The sequence below is a fragment of the Hemitrygon akajei genome, chromosome 5 (genome assembly GCF_048418815.1).
Source record: "Hemitrygon akajei chromosome 5, sHemAka1.3, whole genome shotgun sequence".
Taxonomy (NCBI): domain Eukaryota; kingdom Metazoa; phylum Chordata; class Chondrichthyes; order Myliobatiformes; family Dasyatidae; genus Hemitrygon; species Hemitrygon akajei.
Window position 1 is genome coordinate 48,112,152 of NC_133128.1, and position 17,884 is coordinate 48,130,035.

Sequence of the window (17,884 nt, forward strand, 5' to 3'; positions counted from 1 at the left end):
CTATCCGATGTTCGCAGGGGGTTGCATTTAAGGCTGCTATAATTGTGCATAGGCAGGCCTTATTTCCTCATATTACCCCGATGGCATGGTTGTTTTACAGCTGAATTAATTCAGTGTGCATCACTTTTTTTTACAACAGGTAGCCAAGTTTCTGCCATTGTCCAATGAGACGTACTGCGAAGGGCAGGTACCAGCACGCCTCGGCGCTGGACTAAGCAATTCATCCGTCACATGACTCGGTAGTTGTTTCCGTTGCCTAGCGACGGTCGTTATGGCAACCTGGGCCGGCTTGCGGCACTCGTTGCGAAGAGAATGCGCTGTGAAGCAGCGGTGGGGACGGCCGAGCTGGGTCAGGTCGCTATGAACAGGTAGGAGGAGGAGCTATACCATCTGGTGCTGTGCACGGCCTGTGGCCGACAACACGGTGTCCCAATACCAGCCGTGGCTGCTGGGGAGAAAATAGAAAACACCCTGCGATTCTGAGGAGAAGCGGTGTTTCAGGTCTGAACTATCCGCCGGCTTCGCCAGCACCAGACGCACAAAGCAATGGATTTGAATCTGACGGTGCAGCTACTGTAACAAAGAACAAAATCAGTGTCGCATACAAATTATTTCAATTATGAAAAAGAGAGATCCTTTTTGAATTTTTAAAGGACTATTTAATTATTAATAAGCTTCCTCGGCTTCTCTTTGATCGTTGACTGCTTTAAAACAGGTGATACTGTTGGATGTTTGATAATCTTCAAAATACATAGAAGAAGAATATTGTGTGGTTATCAAATAACTGTTTCAAGGCTGTTGAGTTGATATTTATATTTTTTAGATGTTAATGAAGTCAAAGGAGATGGGATTAATACAAAACGGTGCGATGGATGCGGGAGACTGGGGTACTTCTTCCACTCACAATTTTAGGGAATAGCATATTTCACATTTTTTTGAATTTACACTTTTAGAGAATAACGTAGTTCTCATTATAACAATTTATTGTGTGCAATTATTTTACAATAATTATAAGCAAACATATAGGTATTAAGTTTCAGAAGTGGATAATTGCCAGCGAAATCATTTGAAAGTTTAAACAAATATCCATCCGTTTACCGCATAAAATTAGTCATCGAAAGTTATAATCACATGAACATTTAAGAAGTTAAATTTAGATGGAACTACCATGTGTCATTTTTTAGTTTCTAGATGTGATTTTTTTTATCTTCCTCTGTCTGATCCTTCATCATTCCTTCCCAATCATCTCTGTCTCTTAATTTGCTGTTGTTAGCTTGTTACATTTGTCCATCCAACAAGAATACTGCGTCATTCAGATTTTTGCATTGATCACAATGACAGCTTTGCTTTTGAAAAATAATTTTCATCACTCAGGTTCTTTTGCCTTTCAAATATGCGAACATTCTATAATGTGTCTTTTCAGTACAGATTGTTTAAGTTTTTAATAGCTGTTATTGACGGTGGAAATCGCCATTGTGACTTGAACACAAAACTGAGAGAGAGCTGCACTTTTGGAGATGAGATGTTAAACTATGGCTCTGTGTCCTATCTGGAATGGGCAGAGAAGATCCTACATCACCAGTTTGATTAAGTGTGATGAATTATTCCTTGGTTCCTGTTCAGTATTTTATACCTTAATCAACATCAGTACAGGAATAGCATGCACAGGAGAATGACCAGTTATCATCTAGAGATATGTAAGATCGTGAGGAACATGGGGTACATGCAGGCTTTTCCTCAGTACTGGGGAATCCAGGTTTAAGTTGAGAGGGGAGAAATTCAATAGGGACCCAAAGGGCAACGTTTTCGCCAAGGGGATGGTCAGTGTGTGGAATAAGCTGACAGAGGAAGAGACAGGTACATCAATAATATTAAAAAGGTACTTGGACAGGTACATGAATGAGAACGGTTTAGAGGTACTACCAAACACAGGCAAATGGAACTACCTTACATGGTGGTTATAGACTGTTTGGGCTGAATGGCCTGTTTCTATGGTAATTGTTCCACAACAATTACCTGGTCATTACATTGTTGTCTAGGATTGTTTGTTTTGTCCAATTGGCAGTTGCACTTTTAAAGTTCCAACATTTCAAAAGCAAGTTATTTTGGGATATCCTGAAGGTACAGAAAAGGTCATGAAATTGAGCATTTTTTTTTCCTGTTGACTTAAATGTTCTCAGTGCCTTTAAAATCAAAACGGTATTGTCCTTTCCTTGCACCTCCTGATGAACAGACTGGTCAGTAAGGATAGGCAGCAACTCCATCACCATGATATTCTCAGTACTGAAGCACCCACAAGTCGCATGACCAGATTCTGCTCTTGCTCCATCTACACGTTTACAGATGAGCTGTATCTCAAATATCAGTGAGACAGAGCGTGGTGCCATGACTACAACCTCTCCCTCTATGTCAGCAAAACAAAAGAGCTGGTCACTGACCTCAGGAAGGGAGATGGTACACGTCTACATCAGTGGTGCTGGGGTTGAGAGGGCTGAGAGCTTCAAGTTCTTAAGAGTGAACATTGTCGATTGCCACATAGACACCATGGCCAAGTAAGCTCGCCAGCCATTTGGCTTGTTCCTGTTGATACTTGCCAGTTTTTATCAGTATACTATAGAAAGCATCCTATCTGGATGCATCATTGGCAACCGCTCTGCCGTGATCACAAGAAACTGCAGAGAGTTGTGGACACAGCTCAGCACATCATGGAAACCTGCCTCCCCTCCATGATTGTGAGATGACAAGAGTCCTTGAAAGTGAATCTACAGGTTTGGGAACTGTTCAATGATGGGGCGAGTGAAAGTATCCCCTCTGGTTCAAGAGTCTGATGGTTGAGGGATAATAACTGTTCCTGAATTTGGTGCTGTGTACCTGAGGCTCCTGTACATTCTTCCTGATGGTAGCAGTGAGAAGAGAGTATGGCCTAGATGGTTAGGGTCCCAGAAGGATGCTGCTTTCCTGTTCCCATGCTCTGTGTAGATGTGTTCAGTGGTGGGGAGGGCTTTACCTGTGATGGGCTGGGCCATGTCCACTACTTTTTGTAGGATTTTCTGTACAAAGGCAGTGGTGTTTCTATACCAGGCCAGGGTACAACCAGTCATTATGCTGCACTTTCCACGACACATCTATAAACGTTGTTCAAAATTGTAGGAAGTACTACACTTGTTCCTAACCTTCTGTCATCACCGTCCAGGATCTAAACAGACTTTCCAGGTGAGGCAAAAATTCATGTACACCTCCTCCAAACTTGTCTATTGCATTTGATGGTCTTGATGTGGCCTCCTTTGTATCTGTGAGACCAAATGCAGACTAGACTGAACCGCTTTGCCCTGTCCATAGCGGTCACCTTGATTTCCCAGTTACACTCACTTCAGTTCTCCTCCTCATTCCCACCTCTGCCTGTTCGTCCTCCGCCTCCTTCACTGACAAATGTAAACATGAGGACAATCACGTTATATTCTGAGTAGAATGTTCAATGTCATGAACATTGAATTCTCCAATTTCATGTAACCCACTCCCATCTGCTGCTCTGATCAATCCACCCAGGTCCTATCGCATTCATCCTTTTCCCAACTCACCCAGTTCTATGTTGCCTTTCCCTTAACCTGTCCCCACCTGGTCCTCTCTCTCTATCGCTCCCCCCATCCCCACACACAATCCACTGAGCCCCCTATTCCTAGCCCTACTGTTCCCACCTGCTCACCATCCTTCCAATATCTGTTTCCACTCATCACCTTCCTTTCTGCTGCCCTTTGTGGTCTCCATTTAATCATCTCACAACCTCTGTTAACATCTCCATCCTTCCCTTCCCCCCCCCCACCCACTTCATTCCATCTGCCCATCAACCTCTGCTTGCTTGGTTCTACCTATCACTTGCCTGCTCCTACCTCACCTGTTCCTTTCCCTCATTGTAGTGGCAATCTCCTCTTTACATTTTCAGTCCTGATGCAGGGTTTTGACTTTCACTTTGACTGCTGGTGTTGCCTGACCTGTTGAGTTTGTCAAACAGCTTGCTTTTAGCTCTAGGTTTCAGCATCTGCAGTCTCTATCATCTCCATTTTGTAGAAATTATGGCTGCCTTCTGTTTTGTTCTACTTCATATCCTCTTTAGCAACCATTGTTAATAAAGTTTTTGGCAGTTATTGAAGCATACTTCTTGTCAGGCCTTTGTAAGTAGGTTCTGATGTCAAGACTCAGCCTAGACTCAATTTAGGTTTGAGAGAGTTCTCTGCTAGTGTTAGGCACACAAAATGCTCAATGAACTCAGCAGGTCAGGCAGCATCTATGACAGGAAATAAAGAGTTGACAACTCTGAGACAGTTAAGAGGTTCTGATTACTTCTCAAGTACCTACAATGAAGAACTTGAAAGCTCACACAATAGTCTTCGAAATACTTGTCACTTAGTAACATCACTAAAACTGAATGCTGTTTATGTGACCCTAGTATGTAAATATTCTAATTTCAAAATGCTGGAACTTTTTAAAAAGTTCTTAATTAGTGAAGCATTTTACAAGTATCTGAGATTATGAAAGTTCCTACCCATCTCATCAGGATCTTGGATGTTTTAATCAAGTCCTTCTCAAATTCAAAATTCAGAGCATACAAACTTAGTCTGCTCATGCCTTCCTTTCATCTCACCCAAACCAGCATTAAAGAAAGTTCTAAGTAAATTTATTATCAAAGTACACACTGTATACATCACCATATACAGCCCTGAAATTCGTAATCCTGTGGGCACACAGTAAATCAAAGAAATACAATGGAATCAATGGAAGACCCGCCCACAACAGGATGGACACACCGTCAATGTGCAAAGAACAACAAACTGCAAATACAAAAAAAAATAAATGAGCAATAAATATTGAGGACATGAGTTTTTGAAAGCCCCTCTTCCATGTATTAACATCCTTAATGAAGGAGACCTGACTGTATACAATTGGTCTCACCATTGTCATGTATAGGTGAAGTATAACCTCCCTAGTTATATATTCAGTTCACTTAACAATAAACAATAACATTCTGTTAGTCTGCAAAATTATCTGCACATATACTGTACTTGGACAGCAGATCTGATTGCTTTGCAGATTTCCATTGTCTCTCATCATTGGAATAATATGCTTTGCTTTTATTGTTCTTACCAAAATTGACAATTCATCAACTATGGATCTATGTATCTTTGTAACCTTCTTCTGTCCTTCTCACACCTTCCTTTCCCACCTATCTTTGTACCATCAGCAAATTTAAAACTGTATTTTTGCATTCAAGTGGCTTGTATAAACCGTACCAAAAAAGTCAATGTCTTTATAGCACATCACTTATCATTTATTTCCAGAGGTCTAGAATACAAGAGCTGGGATGTGATGCTGAGGCTTTATAAGGCACTGGTGAGGCCTCTCCTTGAGTATTGTGAATAGTTTTGGGCCCCTCATCTTAGAAAAGATGTGCTGGCATTGGAGAGGGTCCAGAGGAGGTTCACAAGGATGATTCCAGGAATAAAAGGGTTATCATACGAGGAACGTTTGATGGATCTGTACTCACTGGAATTCAGAAGGATGAGGGGGGGATCTCATTGAAATCTTTTGAATGCTGAAAGTCCTAGATTGATGTGGAAAGTATGTTTCCGATGGTGGTATAGCCTAGGACAAGAGGGCACAGCCTCAGGATAGAGGGCATCCATTCAAAACAGAGATGTGAAGACATGCAGCTGTGGAGGCCAGGTTGTTGGGTGTATTTAAGGCAGAGGTTGATGGGTTCTTGATTGGACATGGCATCAAAGGTTACGGGGAGAAGGCTGGGAACTGGGGTTGAGGAGGAGAGAAAAAAGGATCAGCCATGATTGAATGGCGGAGCAGACTCGATGGTCCAGATGGCCTAATTCTGCTCCTATGTATTATGGTCTTATGACATATGCTTTCATGAATGTAGTTTTTTTCCTCCCACATATTTCTTAAATGTTATAGGTAGAGTGTATATGGTCTTGCTGGTGGGATTTTAGAATGTAGAACAGTACAGCCTGTAACAGGCCCTTCAGTCCAAGATGTTAAATTGGTAATCAAATACCCAGTGGAACTAATCCCCTCTGCCTGCACAATGTCCATCCCCATCCTTCCATTTTCTGCAAAGTCATGATCCTCTGGAATGCCTCTATTGTATTTGCATCCAAACCACTCCTGGTGGTGCATTCCAGGCGCCTACCACTATATTGATAAATCAGACACTTAAATATTTTCTAGCTTCACACTAGCTAACCACATTTGATTCACAAACTCACAGTTGGTAGCTTTTTCATATCATGTGCATACTGTATTTACTTATATAGATAACTAGTTCAGTTAGTTGATAATATATTTCTTGCTATTTTATCAAAATAAAATAATAATAATAATAATAATAATAAACGGAGAAAGGGAACATAGTCAAAGGATTATTTACTTTTAAGATATTTTGACATCCCTACTTCACTAAGCTAAGTCTTCCAGTAATGCTTGAGAAAGCCAGTTCTATTAATTGTATATTTTAGTGATCTATTTTGTTGACACTGTAACATTTTCAAATCCATATAACAGAACTACTGACAATATACTGTAGAGTTCAGCTTCTTATGTTTGTGCAAATGCATTAAAGCTCTTGCTTTAAATAATAGACAATTAGGCACTTGGCAAAGGTCAATAAAAATAAATAGAGTTTAAGTGGAGTGGCCATTGTGGGAGTAGCCATAGTGTGAGTGGGCCAGTGTTAAAGTGCAGAACTTGATGGTTTGGCTCAAGAGGCGGCAGTGAGGAGAGACTGAAGCTAAGGTAAATTTCTTTCTTTCCTCATTGTGCAATTAAGAGCAGTAGGAATGCTAGGGAGGACAGTGGAATGCTTCTCTTGCAGGATGTGGGAAGACAGGGAGACCTCCAGTGACCCTGATGATGACATCCACAAGAAGTGCATCCAGCTGCAGCTTCTTGCAGATCACATGAGGGAACTGGAGCTAGGTGAACTTGGGAGTCTGAGGGATTGATTGACGAGATACAGGGACGTACCTACCAACAGTGCAGGAAACAAGTAGGTAGGTGACTGTCAGGAGAGGGAAATGGGATAGGCAAAAGGGAAGGGTACCCCTGTGGCCATACCCCTTAACAACAGGTGTTCTGCTTTGTATATTGTTGGGGATAAGGTCCTAGCAGAGGAAAGTCACACCGGTCAGGTCTCTGGCACTGAGTCTGGCTCTGTGACTCAGGAGGGAATGGGGAAGAAGAGGTGGGGAGTGGTAATAGGGGATTCATTGATTAGGGAAACAGGAGGTTCTGTAGATAAGAATGAGATTCCCAGATAGTATGTTGCATCCCAGGTGCCAGGGTCAGGGGCATCTCAGATCAAGTCCATAGTATTCCTATGTGGGAGGGTGAGCAGCCAGAAGTCATGGTCCACATTGGTGCCAATGACATAGTTAGAAAGGGTGATGAGGAAGTTAGGTATTAAGTGAAAGGACAGGACCTCCAGGATTCTGCTTTCAGGATTGCTACCCATGCCACGTGCTAGTGAGGCCAGAAATAGGAGGATCATACAGTTCAATACATGGCTAAGGAGATGGCACATGAGGGAGGACTTCAGATTTTTGGATCATTGTTCTCTCTTTTGGGGAAGGTGGGACCTGTACGGACAAGATGGTTTGTACCTGAACTGAATGGGGACTGAGATCCTTGTTGGAAGATTTGCTACTGTTGATTTGGGGGTGGGGGGGGGTGTTTAAGCTAGAGGTGCAGGGGGATGGGAACCAAAGTGCCAGGGCAGATAGATGGTGTGATTGTGGGGAAAGATGTTGGTAAGCCTACATATAAAGGCATGAATGGAAAGGTTAAACACGGTGGGAATAATGTTCTCAGTTGCATCTATTTCAATGCAAGGAGTATTGTAGGTAAGGCAGATGAGCTTAGAGCATGGCTCTGTACGTGGCACTGTGACATTGTAGCCATTAGTGAGACTTAGTTGCAGGGACAGAACTGGCAGCTCAGTAATCTGAGATTTCATTGCTTTAGACGTGGCAGTACAGGAAGAATTAAAGTGGGGAGGGGTGGCATTACTACTCAGGGAAAATGTCACTGCGATGCTCATACAGGATGGTCTTGAGGGCTCATCTACTGAGGCTGTACAGATAAAACTGAAGAATAAGAAAGGGATGACTATGTAGTGACCTCTGTGCCAAAGAGAACAAGTAGCAGCTACAAAAGGAGAGAATGAGCAACCAAAAGACCCAACCAAAAAACACAGCCACCACTTACTCAGGCCTACACTGCACCAGAATATGTGGATCTCAGATCGGCCATCTGAGCACTCAGCAATGGACAACGCCAATGACTGGGCATCAAAGGGTATGGGGAGAAGACAGGGGAGTGGGGACGACTGGAAGAGTTGGATCAGCCCATGGTTGAATGGTGGAGCAGACTTGATGGGCTGAATGGCCTACTTCTGCTTCTATATCTTATGGTCTTATATTCATGGGATTATGTTATAGAGCACCTATTAGTCAGCAGGATTTTGAGCAGAAGATTTGTAGATGTAGACAGTTGCAAGGAACATAAGGCTGTGATAATAGATGATTTAATTTTCCACATATTGACTGGGACTCCCATACTGTAAAATGGCTGGATAGGCTAAAGTCCATATGAGTGATCAATATAATGGTGGGCAATACTGGATCTTCTATTAGGGAACGAGACAGAGCAGGTGCCAAAAGTGTGTGTACAGGAATACTTTGGATTTACTGATTTCAAAATAATTATGAAGGATAGGTCTGGTCCTTGGGTTGAGATTCTAAAATGGAATACAGCCAAGTTTAGTAATATCAGAAATGATCTGGCAAGTGTGGATTTGAATAGGTTGCTTTTTGGTAGAGGGGCGGATACTATACTTAGTAAGTGGGAGACCTTCAAAAGTGAAATTTTGAGAGTACAGAGTGTGTACGATCCTGTCAGAATAAAATGTTAGGCTAACAGGTTTATGGAACCTTGTTTGTTTTTTTTAAGGGAAATCGAGGCCCTGGTTAAGAAGGAGGTGGTGCACAGCTGGTATAGAAAGGATGGAACAAATGAGATACTTGAGGAATATGAAATGCAAGTGAATACCTAAGTGTTTGCCCACAATGGGTAAATTTGGAATGTAAATCTGTACAAGACTTTTCTTTGTTTTTAGGATCTTCGCTTCCTTTTGCTTTATCTAAATTGAATAAATAAATAACTAATCCTATAGTTAAACATACATTATGAATATGGTTTCAATTTCATAAATTCTTTGGCTTGAATAAGTTTATCTTATCAAGCCCTATTATATCTAACTTTTTTTTTCAGCCCTCTGTTATGGATCAAGCCTTTGTATTATGGAAAACAAAAGGTATAACATGTTTTTGTGATCTATTTTTAGATAACAGTTTTATGTCCTTTGAACAGCTATCTATTAAATATCATTTGCCTAAAACTCATTTTTTTAGATACTTGCAAGTTAGAAATTTCTTGAATAATATGTTAGTCTTTTCCGAAATTATGTCCAATGGACATTACGGAAAATTTTTTAGCTCTGAATCCTTGCCAGAAGGGTTTAGTAGCCGTCATTTATAATATGATCATGAAAATACAGCCAGAAGTATCAGAAAAAATTAAGAAGGAATGGGAAAAAGAACTTCATTGTCTTATACCCACTGAGCAGTGGGAGAAAATTTTACAATTAGTCAATTCTTCTTCTATTTGTGCTAAACATGCCCTAATACAATTTAAGGTTGTATATAGGGCTCACATGTCCAAGGATAAACTTGCTCGATTTTATTCTTATGTTAATCCAACCTGTAACAGATGTCATTCGGAAGTTGCTTCATTGACTCACATGTTTTGATCTTGCCCTTGCTTGCAAAATTATTGGAAAGATATTTTTGGTACTATTTCAACAGTTCTGAATATTAAATTGCAACCGCATCCTATTACTGCAATTTTTGGTTTACCAATGGTGATAATAGTTGTTTATCCCCCTCAGCCCGGCGGATGATTGCATTTGTTACATTAATGGCTAGAAGATCTATCCTATTGAACTGGAAAGAAATTAATCCTCCAACTATATTTCAGTGGTTTTCTCAAACTATTTCTTGTTTGAGTTTAGAAAAAATTAGAAGTGTTGTCTTTGACCCTTCAGTTAAATTTGAAGAAACTTGGAGACCATTTATTCAACATTTTCATATGAATTAAACTGATTTTTCCTAAACCTTACTTTTATTAACCTTAATTATTTGGATGGAGGTGTGGAGTTATTGACGCTACTGTGTATATTTGACATAATGCAATGGCCCATGTTGGTTAGGTTTTTTTGGGGGGGGTTTCTTATTACTCCATTTTTCATAATTACTATGAGTTTGGGAGGTTATTATATAAGGATTATCATCTATTTGTATTTATACCTTAACCTATTAATTATGTACTCTCAAACTCTCTGTATTCATGTTTCATTTATGTTTGTTTAAAAATTAATAAATGATTTAAAAAGAGAATACCTAAGTGTGAAATCAGGATGGTTAATAGAAGGCATGAGGTTGGTTCTGGCAGACAAGGTTAAGGAGAATCCCAAGGGTTTCTACAGATATATTATGAATAAAAGGAGAGCAAGGGACTAAATTCTTGGAGATTAGCATGGTTATCTATGCATGGAACTAAAAGAGATGGGGAGCATCTTAAATGTAGTCTTTTACTTCTGTTTACACATTTTACACAATGTTTACACATTTTAATTCCATGTCCCATTCCCATTCTGATATGTCTATCCATGGCCTCCTCTACTGTCAAGATGAAGCCACACTCAGGTTGGAGGAACAACATCTTGTCTACCGGCTGGGTAGCTTCCAACCTGATGGCATGAACATTGACTTTTCTAACTTCCGTTAATGCCCCTCCTCCCCTATATATCCCCTGATATATTTAGTATTTTCCCCCCTCTTTTTTCTCTCTCTCTCTGCCCATCACTCTGCCTGTTCTCCATCTCCCTCTGGTGCTCCCCTCCCCCTTCCTTTCTCCCTAGGCCTCCCGTCCCATGATCCTTTCCCTTCTCCAGCTCTGTATCCCTTTTGCCAATCACCTTTCCAGCTCTCAGCTTCACCCCACCCCCTCCGGTCTTCTATCATTTTGCATTTCCCCCTCCCCCCACTACTTTCAAATATCTTACTATCTTTCCTTTCAGTTAGTCCTGACGAAGGGTCTTGGCCCAAAACATAGACAGTGCTTCTCCCTATAGATGCTGCCTGGCCTGCTGTGTTCCACCAGCATTTTGTGTGTGTTACTTGTCTTTTACTTCTGTATTTACTTGGGAGATGGACACAGAATTTATAGGAGTGTGACAAAACGGCAGAGTGGCTATGGACCGTATTTGGATTACAGACAGCTGCTTGCTGTCATGAGGCAAATTAAGGTGGATAAATCTCCAGGGTCTGACAAGGTGTTCCCTTAGACTTAGTGGGAGGTTAGTGTAGAAATTGCAGGGGCTCCAGCAAAGATATTTAAATGTCCTTAAGCATGAGTGAGGTGCTTGAGGATTTGAGAATGGCTAATGTTCTGTTGTACAAGAAAGACTCTTAAGAATATGCCAGGAATCTGAAGGCCAGTGAAACCAACACCAGTAATGGGTAAATGGTATGGGAACTGTACTTCCCTCAATCGCAGGACTCTGCAGAGAGTGGTGTGGACAGCCCAGCACATCTGTGGATGTGAACTTCCCACTGTTCAGGACATTTATAGCGACAGGTTTGTAAAAAGAGCCAGAAGGATCATTGAGGACCTGAGTCACCCCAACCACAAACTGTTCCAGCTGCTACCATCCAGGAAATGGTACCGCAGCATAAAAGCCAGGACTTACAGGCTCTGGGACAGCTTCTTCCACCAGGCCATCAGACTGATTAATTTATGCTGATACAATTGTATTCCTAAGCCTTATTGACTGTTCTGTTGTAGGTCTTACTGTACATACTATTTATTACAAATTACTATAATTTACACATTGCACATTCAGATGGAGGCATAACATAAATATTTTTACTCCTTGCATATGCAAAGGATGTAAGAAATAAAGTCGATTCAGTTATTGGAAGGTATTCTAAGGACTGTAATGTGAGTATTTGGATAGATAGGGCCTGTTAGTCAACATAGTTTTGTGCATGTTAAATTGTGTCTAACCAATCTTACAACTTTTTCAGGAGGTTACCAGGAAGGTTGATGAAGGCAAGGCAGTGGGTGTTGTATTTATGGACCTTAGCACAGCCTTAGACAAGGTCCCACATAGGAGGTTGTCAAGAAGGTTCGGTGGCTTGCCGTTCAGAATGAGGTAGAAAACTGGTTATGACATTGACTTTGCAGGAGAAGTCAGAGAGTGGTAGTAGATGGTTGCCTCTCCTATTGGAGGCCTGTGACTGGTGAGTGGTGTGCCACAGAATCGGTGCTGGGTCCATTGTTGTTTATTATCTGTATTAACGATCTGAATGATGATGTGGGAAGTGGATCAGCAAATTGTGGATAACACCGAGGTGGAGGCCTAGTGGGCAGTGAAGAGGGCTGTCAAATCTTGCAGTAGGATCTGGACCAGCTGGAAAAATGAGTTGGAAAATGGCAGATGGAATTTAATGTAGACAAGTGCGAGGTTTGCACTTTGGCAGTACAAGCCAGAGTAGGACAGTGAATGGTAAGACACTGAGGAGTGCTGTAGAACAAAGGGATCTGGAAAAGAGATCCATAATTTGAGGCCTAATTTGGAGTGTTGTGTACAGTTCTGGTCACCTACCTACAGGAATGCAGTAAATACGATTGAAAGAGCACAGAGAAAATTTACAAGGATACTCAAACTTGAGGACCTGAGATATAGGGAAAGGTTGAAAGCTTTGATTTCCAAATGTTACTTAATTTGAATTATTTTATAGCACATTTTTACCTCTCCCTCTTCCTTTAAGGTAGCACTCCCCCATATATCATATCACTTTGACCAAGATCACTTGTCCAGAAATTTCTTACTTAAGTTGAAGTCAGTTTTCTTTTATTTTTAAAGTAGTTAAGATATTTATGTTTAAACATGTAACAAAATAAATTACATTTCCTTGCCCCCGACTCCATTTTCTTCCAGCCTTTCTTGATTCACTTTTAAGTTTAGCTATAAGATTGTTACATTACCACTACAAATGAATTTGCATTAGATATTATTGTTTCAATATAGCAGAAGCTTTAAAATAAAAACATTTCAAGAAACAAAGTAATAGTCCTTATGTATAAAGAATAAATAAACAGCTTGGTGTAAGGATGAAGATTGCAGTTATCCAACAAAATGCTGGAGGAACTTAGCAGGTCAGGCAGCATCTGTGGAAAGAAATAAAGAGTTGATGTTTTGGGCCGATTCAGGACTGGAATGGAAGGGGGAAGAAGCCAGAATAAGAAGGTGGGGAGGGGCAAGACTCTTTATTCCTTTCCATAGATGCTGGCTGACCTGTTAGGCTCCTTCAGTATTTTGTGTATGTTATTCTGGATTTCCAGCATCTACAGAATCTTTTGTGCTTATGTTTCTTTCCAATTATCCATATGTAATGACAAAATTACCTTACATAATTGATGATATTCTGTGAAATCTAAGATGTTGCTTGTTTTACTATCCTACAGTTATAATCTTCAACAATAAATTATTTGATATTATTAGAATCCCAAGTGTGTCTCTGATTTTAAAGTAATTGACCTTGTAATAGTCAGTAAGTAGATAGCTTGTAGTATAAATACCATATATCCAGAATATTTTGATACTGATTTTTTTCTCTGATTTGTAATTTTTTTTGTGATTGTTCAGCATTAATAAACTCTCAGAGACATGATGAACTAGATGAATAGGTATTGGATGAATTTTGTAATATTTTTTGATGTTGGTTGTGAATGATAATTGCATGGCATTCAACAAAACATAAATTGTGCCAAGGACATTATTTGAAAATTCTAGGGATTGCATTATAGTAAGGTATAGTAGTAATAATGTGTATATATTTCACAAAAAAACCAATTGGGCAATGTACCAACATGCATGAAAATGGACAACTGGCAGCTCAAGAAAATATCAGCAAGACAAAGTGGGACCCAAGGACATGGTAACTGTGCATGATGTTTTGCTTAGGAGTGGCTAGAGTAGTAATTACTATTTTTCAACTGAGATTTTGGAACAACACAATTAAAATTACTTCCACATGCCTTTTCAGTGCAGATGCTGTTCTCTAGTTTATATAAAAATATGGACTTTACATTTAAAAACAACAACCCTCAAACAATGTTTTTATTGTCATTATTTAATATTTCATTGTTCTTATTCTAGCCATCTTGCTGTTAGGTTTAAATACTAGGGTTTCTGACCCAAAGTTATCAGTATATTGACTATGTAGGGACTGTAAATGCTACTAAGAAAAGGCTACCAATGCTTAAGAAGAACTGTTTTGAATGGAGAATTCTCATCTTCTGAAGCATTGTTTTTCTATTAAATGTTGATTAAATGGAGAGCGTGTACACACTCAGCCTGATCTTCCTGAATGAAGAATGATTATTGTTGCCTGAATGTGCATAAAGTTTGTTTTTATTAACTTGCTAGTCACTAGTCAAAGGGCTGGTTGGGAATGTTAGAGAAATACTCCCGTAAACCAAAATCTCTGGCACTACTCAGAGCAGCTGCTAGATTTCCTATAGGAGTTTCAGTAGCCTCTTGGTGTGTTGAAGTTGGTCTTGGTCAGAGCAAATTTGTGTACTATAGTTGTGCTCATAGAGATTGAAAATGTATTGCTGGTCTGAATTCATGATATCTGTTACTAGCTGTGACTAGTTGGCCTATGTTACTGTATATTTGTATCATGACATCCTGCATATCTTGTTCTTAAAAAGAAGTGATAATAGTGGTTCAAATTGTACTCTTATTCTCATTGTCTTCCTTCTACAATCTTAAAGGAATCGCTAAACAAAAATGAGTGAAGAGAATAGTGTTTCTTCACAAGTTGAAGAATATGAAGATGACTTTGAGAAAGATCTTGATTGGCTAATCAATGAAGAAACAAAAAATAGTGATGAAGATCCAGAGGTAATAAATAAAAATAGTTATGTATTCTAGGCATATCCAGTGATACTAATAAGACAGAAATACTTCCATACAACACATATGTTAACCTTTATATCATGAACCCCAATTAGATTGTTAACTTTAATCTAAGTACAGTAAAATTGGCAGATAGACAACTTGAAATAAAATGAAAATTTACGTGAACTTCAACCTATTTTGTTGCCAATGTTCTTAAGTTTTTTTAGCATGCGCAAAATTAATAAAAATAAAATTTAAAATGGGGAAACATCTCAATCTCAGTTAATCATGATTAAATTAAACTGCTGTTTGAAATTAGGCTTTATGATATATTTTCCTTTGTAACCTATTTTTATGCAATCCTGTAACTTTGCATATATTATATTTTAATGTATTTTAACTTGTTTTTGATTATTGTTGCTATAGTCTTGAAAATTATTTAGTTTCTCCTAAGCTTTGAATACACAAGCCTCTACCAGTACTCTGCTTAATATTTTTGTCAGTATCTCAGAACTGTGGAAGGCTACCTCATGAAGAAAGGTCCTTTGGCCCATTGTGTCTGCACCAGACATTAAACACCAATGAGCATCCACCATCCAGAACCAACCTACCCTTCTCCCACTCTTCCCGTACCCCCCAGTAAACTCCTCTCCATGCCCCCCCACCGTCATTCTCTTGTCACCCACCTAAACTACAGCCAATTAACCTGTCATCTAGCAAATCTAGCCCACTGTGTATTCTATTACCCTAGAGAATACTGCATAATTATGGCATTTACGGATTTAATTTTCCAGCTTTCTGGCTTACTAGCCTCTTCACCTTCCTCCCCTTCCTTTCATGCATTTATCCTCCAAACTATTTTTCTTTCTTTTTCAGTTACAAGATTATTTCCAATGATACTGTTAAAAAAGACAATTATCCTTTACTTCATTCATTAATCCTTTTCCTTTCTTGTATTTGAATCGCTCCTAATACTTCCCAGAATTCCACTGGTTTTAATTTTCTTACTACTTTGTGACTATTTAAAATTCAATCTGCACTGAATTTTCTGGTCTTGGCAATGAATAGAGTAGACGGTTTATTCTTCAGATAGACGTGAATTCTAACACCATAGGACATAGAAGCAGAATTAGGCCATTCAGCCCATTGAGTCTGCTCTGCCATTTGTTCATGGCTGATCCATTTCCCTCTCAACCCCATCTCCTATCTTCTCCCTGTAACCTTTTATATTCTGACTAATTAAGAACCTATCAACCTCTGTCTTAAATGCACCTGGTTTCCACAGCTGTCTATTGCAATGAATTCCACAGATTCACCACACTCTGGCTGAAGAAATTCTTACTCATCTCTGTTGTAAATGATGTTTTTCAATTCTGAGGTTGTGCTCTGTGGTCCTAGACTCCTCCACCTTTGCAAGCATCCACTCTATCTAGGCCTTTCAACATTCGATAGGTTTCAATAAGATCTCCACCTCCCTCCCCACCATTCTTCTAAATTACAGCGAGTACAGGCCCAGAGCCATCAAACACTGCTCATATGATGAGCCTTTCATTTCTGGATTCATTAATGTGAATTTTCTTTGAACTCTTTGCAATGTCAGCACATCCTTTCTCAGCTAAGGGGCCTAAATCTGCTCACAATACTCCAAGTGAGACCTCACTAGTGCCTTATGAAGCCTCAGCTTTACATCCATTTTTTAATATTCTGGTCCTCTCAAAATTAATTCTAACATTGCATTTGCCTTCCTCACCACGGAATCAACCTGCAGGTTAAATTTTAGGGAATTCTGCTCAAGCACTCCCAAGTCCCTTTGCACTTTGGGTTTTTGAATTTACAAAATAGTCTAAGCTTTTGTTTCTTCTACCAACATACAGGACCATTCACTTCTTTGCCCATTCTCCTAATCTGTCTAATTCCATCAGCAGCCTTACTGCTTTCTCAACGCTACCTGCCTCTGCACCTATCTTCATATTGTCCACAAACTTGATCACAAAGCCATCAATTCCTTCTTCAAAATAATTGACATACAATGTTAAAAGAAGTGGTCCTAATACCAGTAGTCACTGGCAGCCAATCAGAAAAGGCTCCCTTTATTACCTCTCTTTGCCACCTGCTAATCAGCCAATGCTCTATCCATGCTAGTATCTTTCCTGTAATACCATGGGCTGTTATCTAGCTAAGCAGCCTTATGTGCAGCATATTTTCCAAAAGCTTTCTGAAAATCTAAGTATACAGTATCCACCGATTCTCCCTCGTCTATATGCTGGTAATATCCTCTAAGAATTCCAACAGATTTGTCAGGCATGATTTTTCTTTAAGGAAACCATGCTAACTTTGACCTATTATGTCCTTGCAAGTATCCTGAAACTTCATCCTTAACAATTGACTCCAACATCTTCCTATCCACTGAGGTCAGGCTAACTGGTCTATAGTTTCCTTTCTTCTGCTTCTTTCCCTTCTTAGAGTGGAGTGGCATTTGCAAATTTCCAGTCCTCCGGAACCATGCAGAACTAGTGATTCTTGAATGATCATTACTGATTCCTCCACAATCACTTCAGCTACCTCTATCAGAACCCTAGGATGTAGTCCATCTAGTCCAGGTGACTTATCTATCTTCAGACCTTTCAGTTCCCAAGCTCCTCCTCCTTAGTAATATAAACTGCACACACTTCTGCTCCTGACACTCTTGAACTTCCAGTATACTCTTCGTGTCTTCCACAGTGAAGACTGGTGCAAAATACTTAGTCATTCAGTTTGCCATTTCCCTTGTCCCCCATTACTAACTCTCCA

At 39.8% G+C, this 17,884-nt stretch overlaps 1 protein-coding gene across 2 annotated transcripts in view; it reads left to right on the forward strand.

Moving 5' to 3' along the window:
- The first annotated feature begins 281 nt into the window (after positions 1–281).
- Positions 282–17,884, forward strand: part of ccdc181 (coiled-coil domain containing 181) — a 49,914-nt gene continuing 32,311 nt past the window's right edge. The window contains exons 1-2 of one of the 2 annotated variants that reach the window (XM_073045476.1): positions 282–368; positions 14,968–15,097. In XM_073045476.1, the coding sequence (XP_072901577.1) occupies positions 14,984–15,097 (114 nt within the window). In that variant the 5' untranslated portion in view covers positions 282–368; positions 14,968–14,983. The other variant, XM_073045475.1, reaches the window with a different exon arrangement.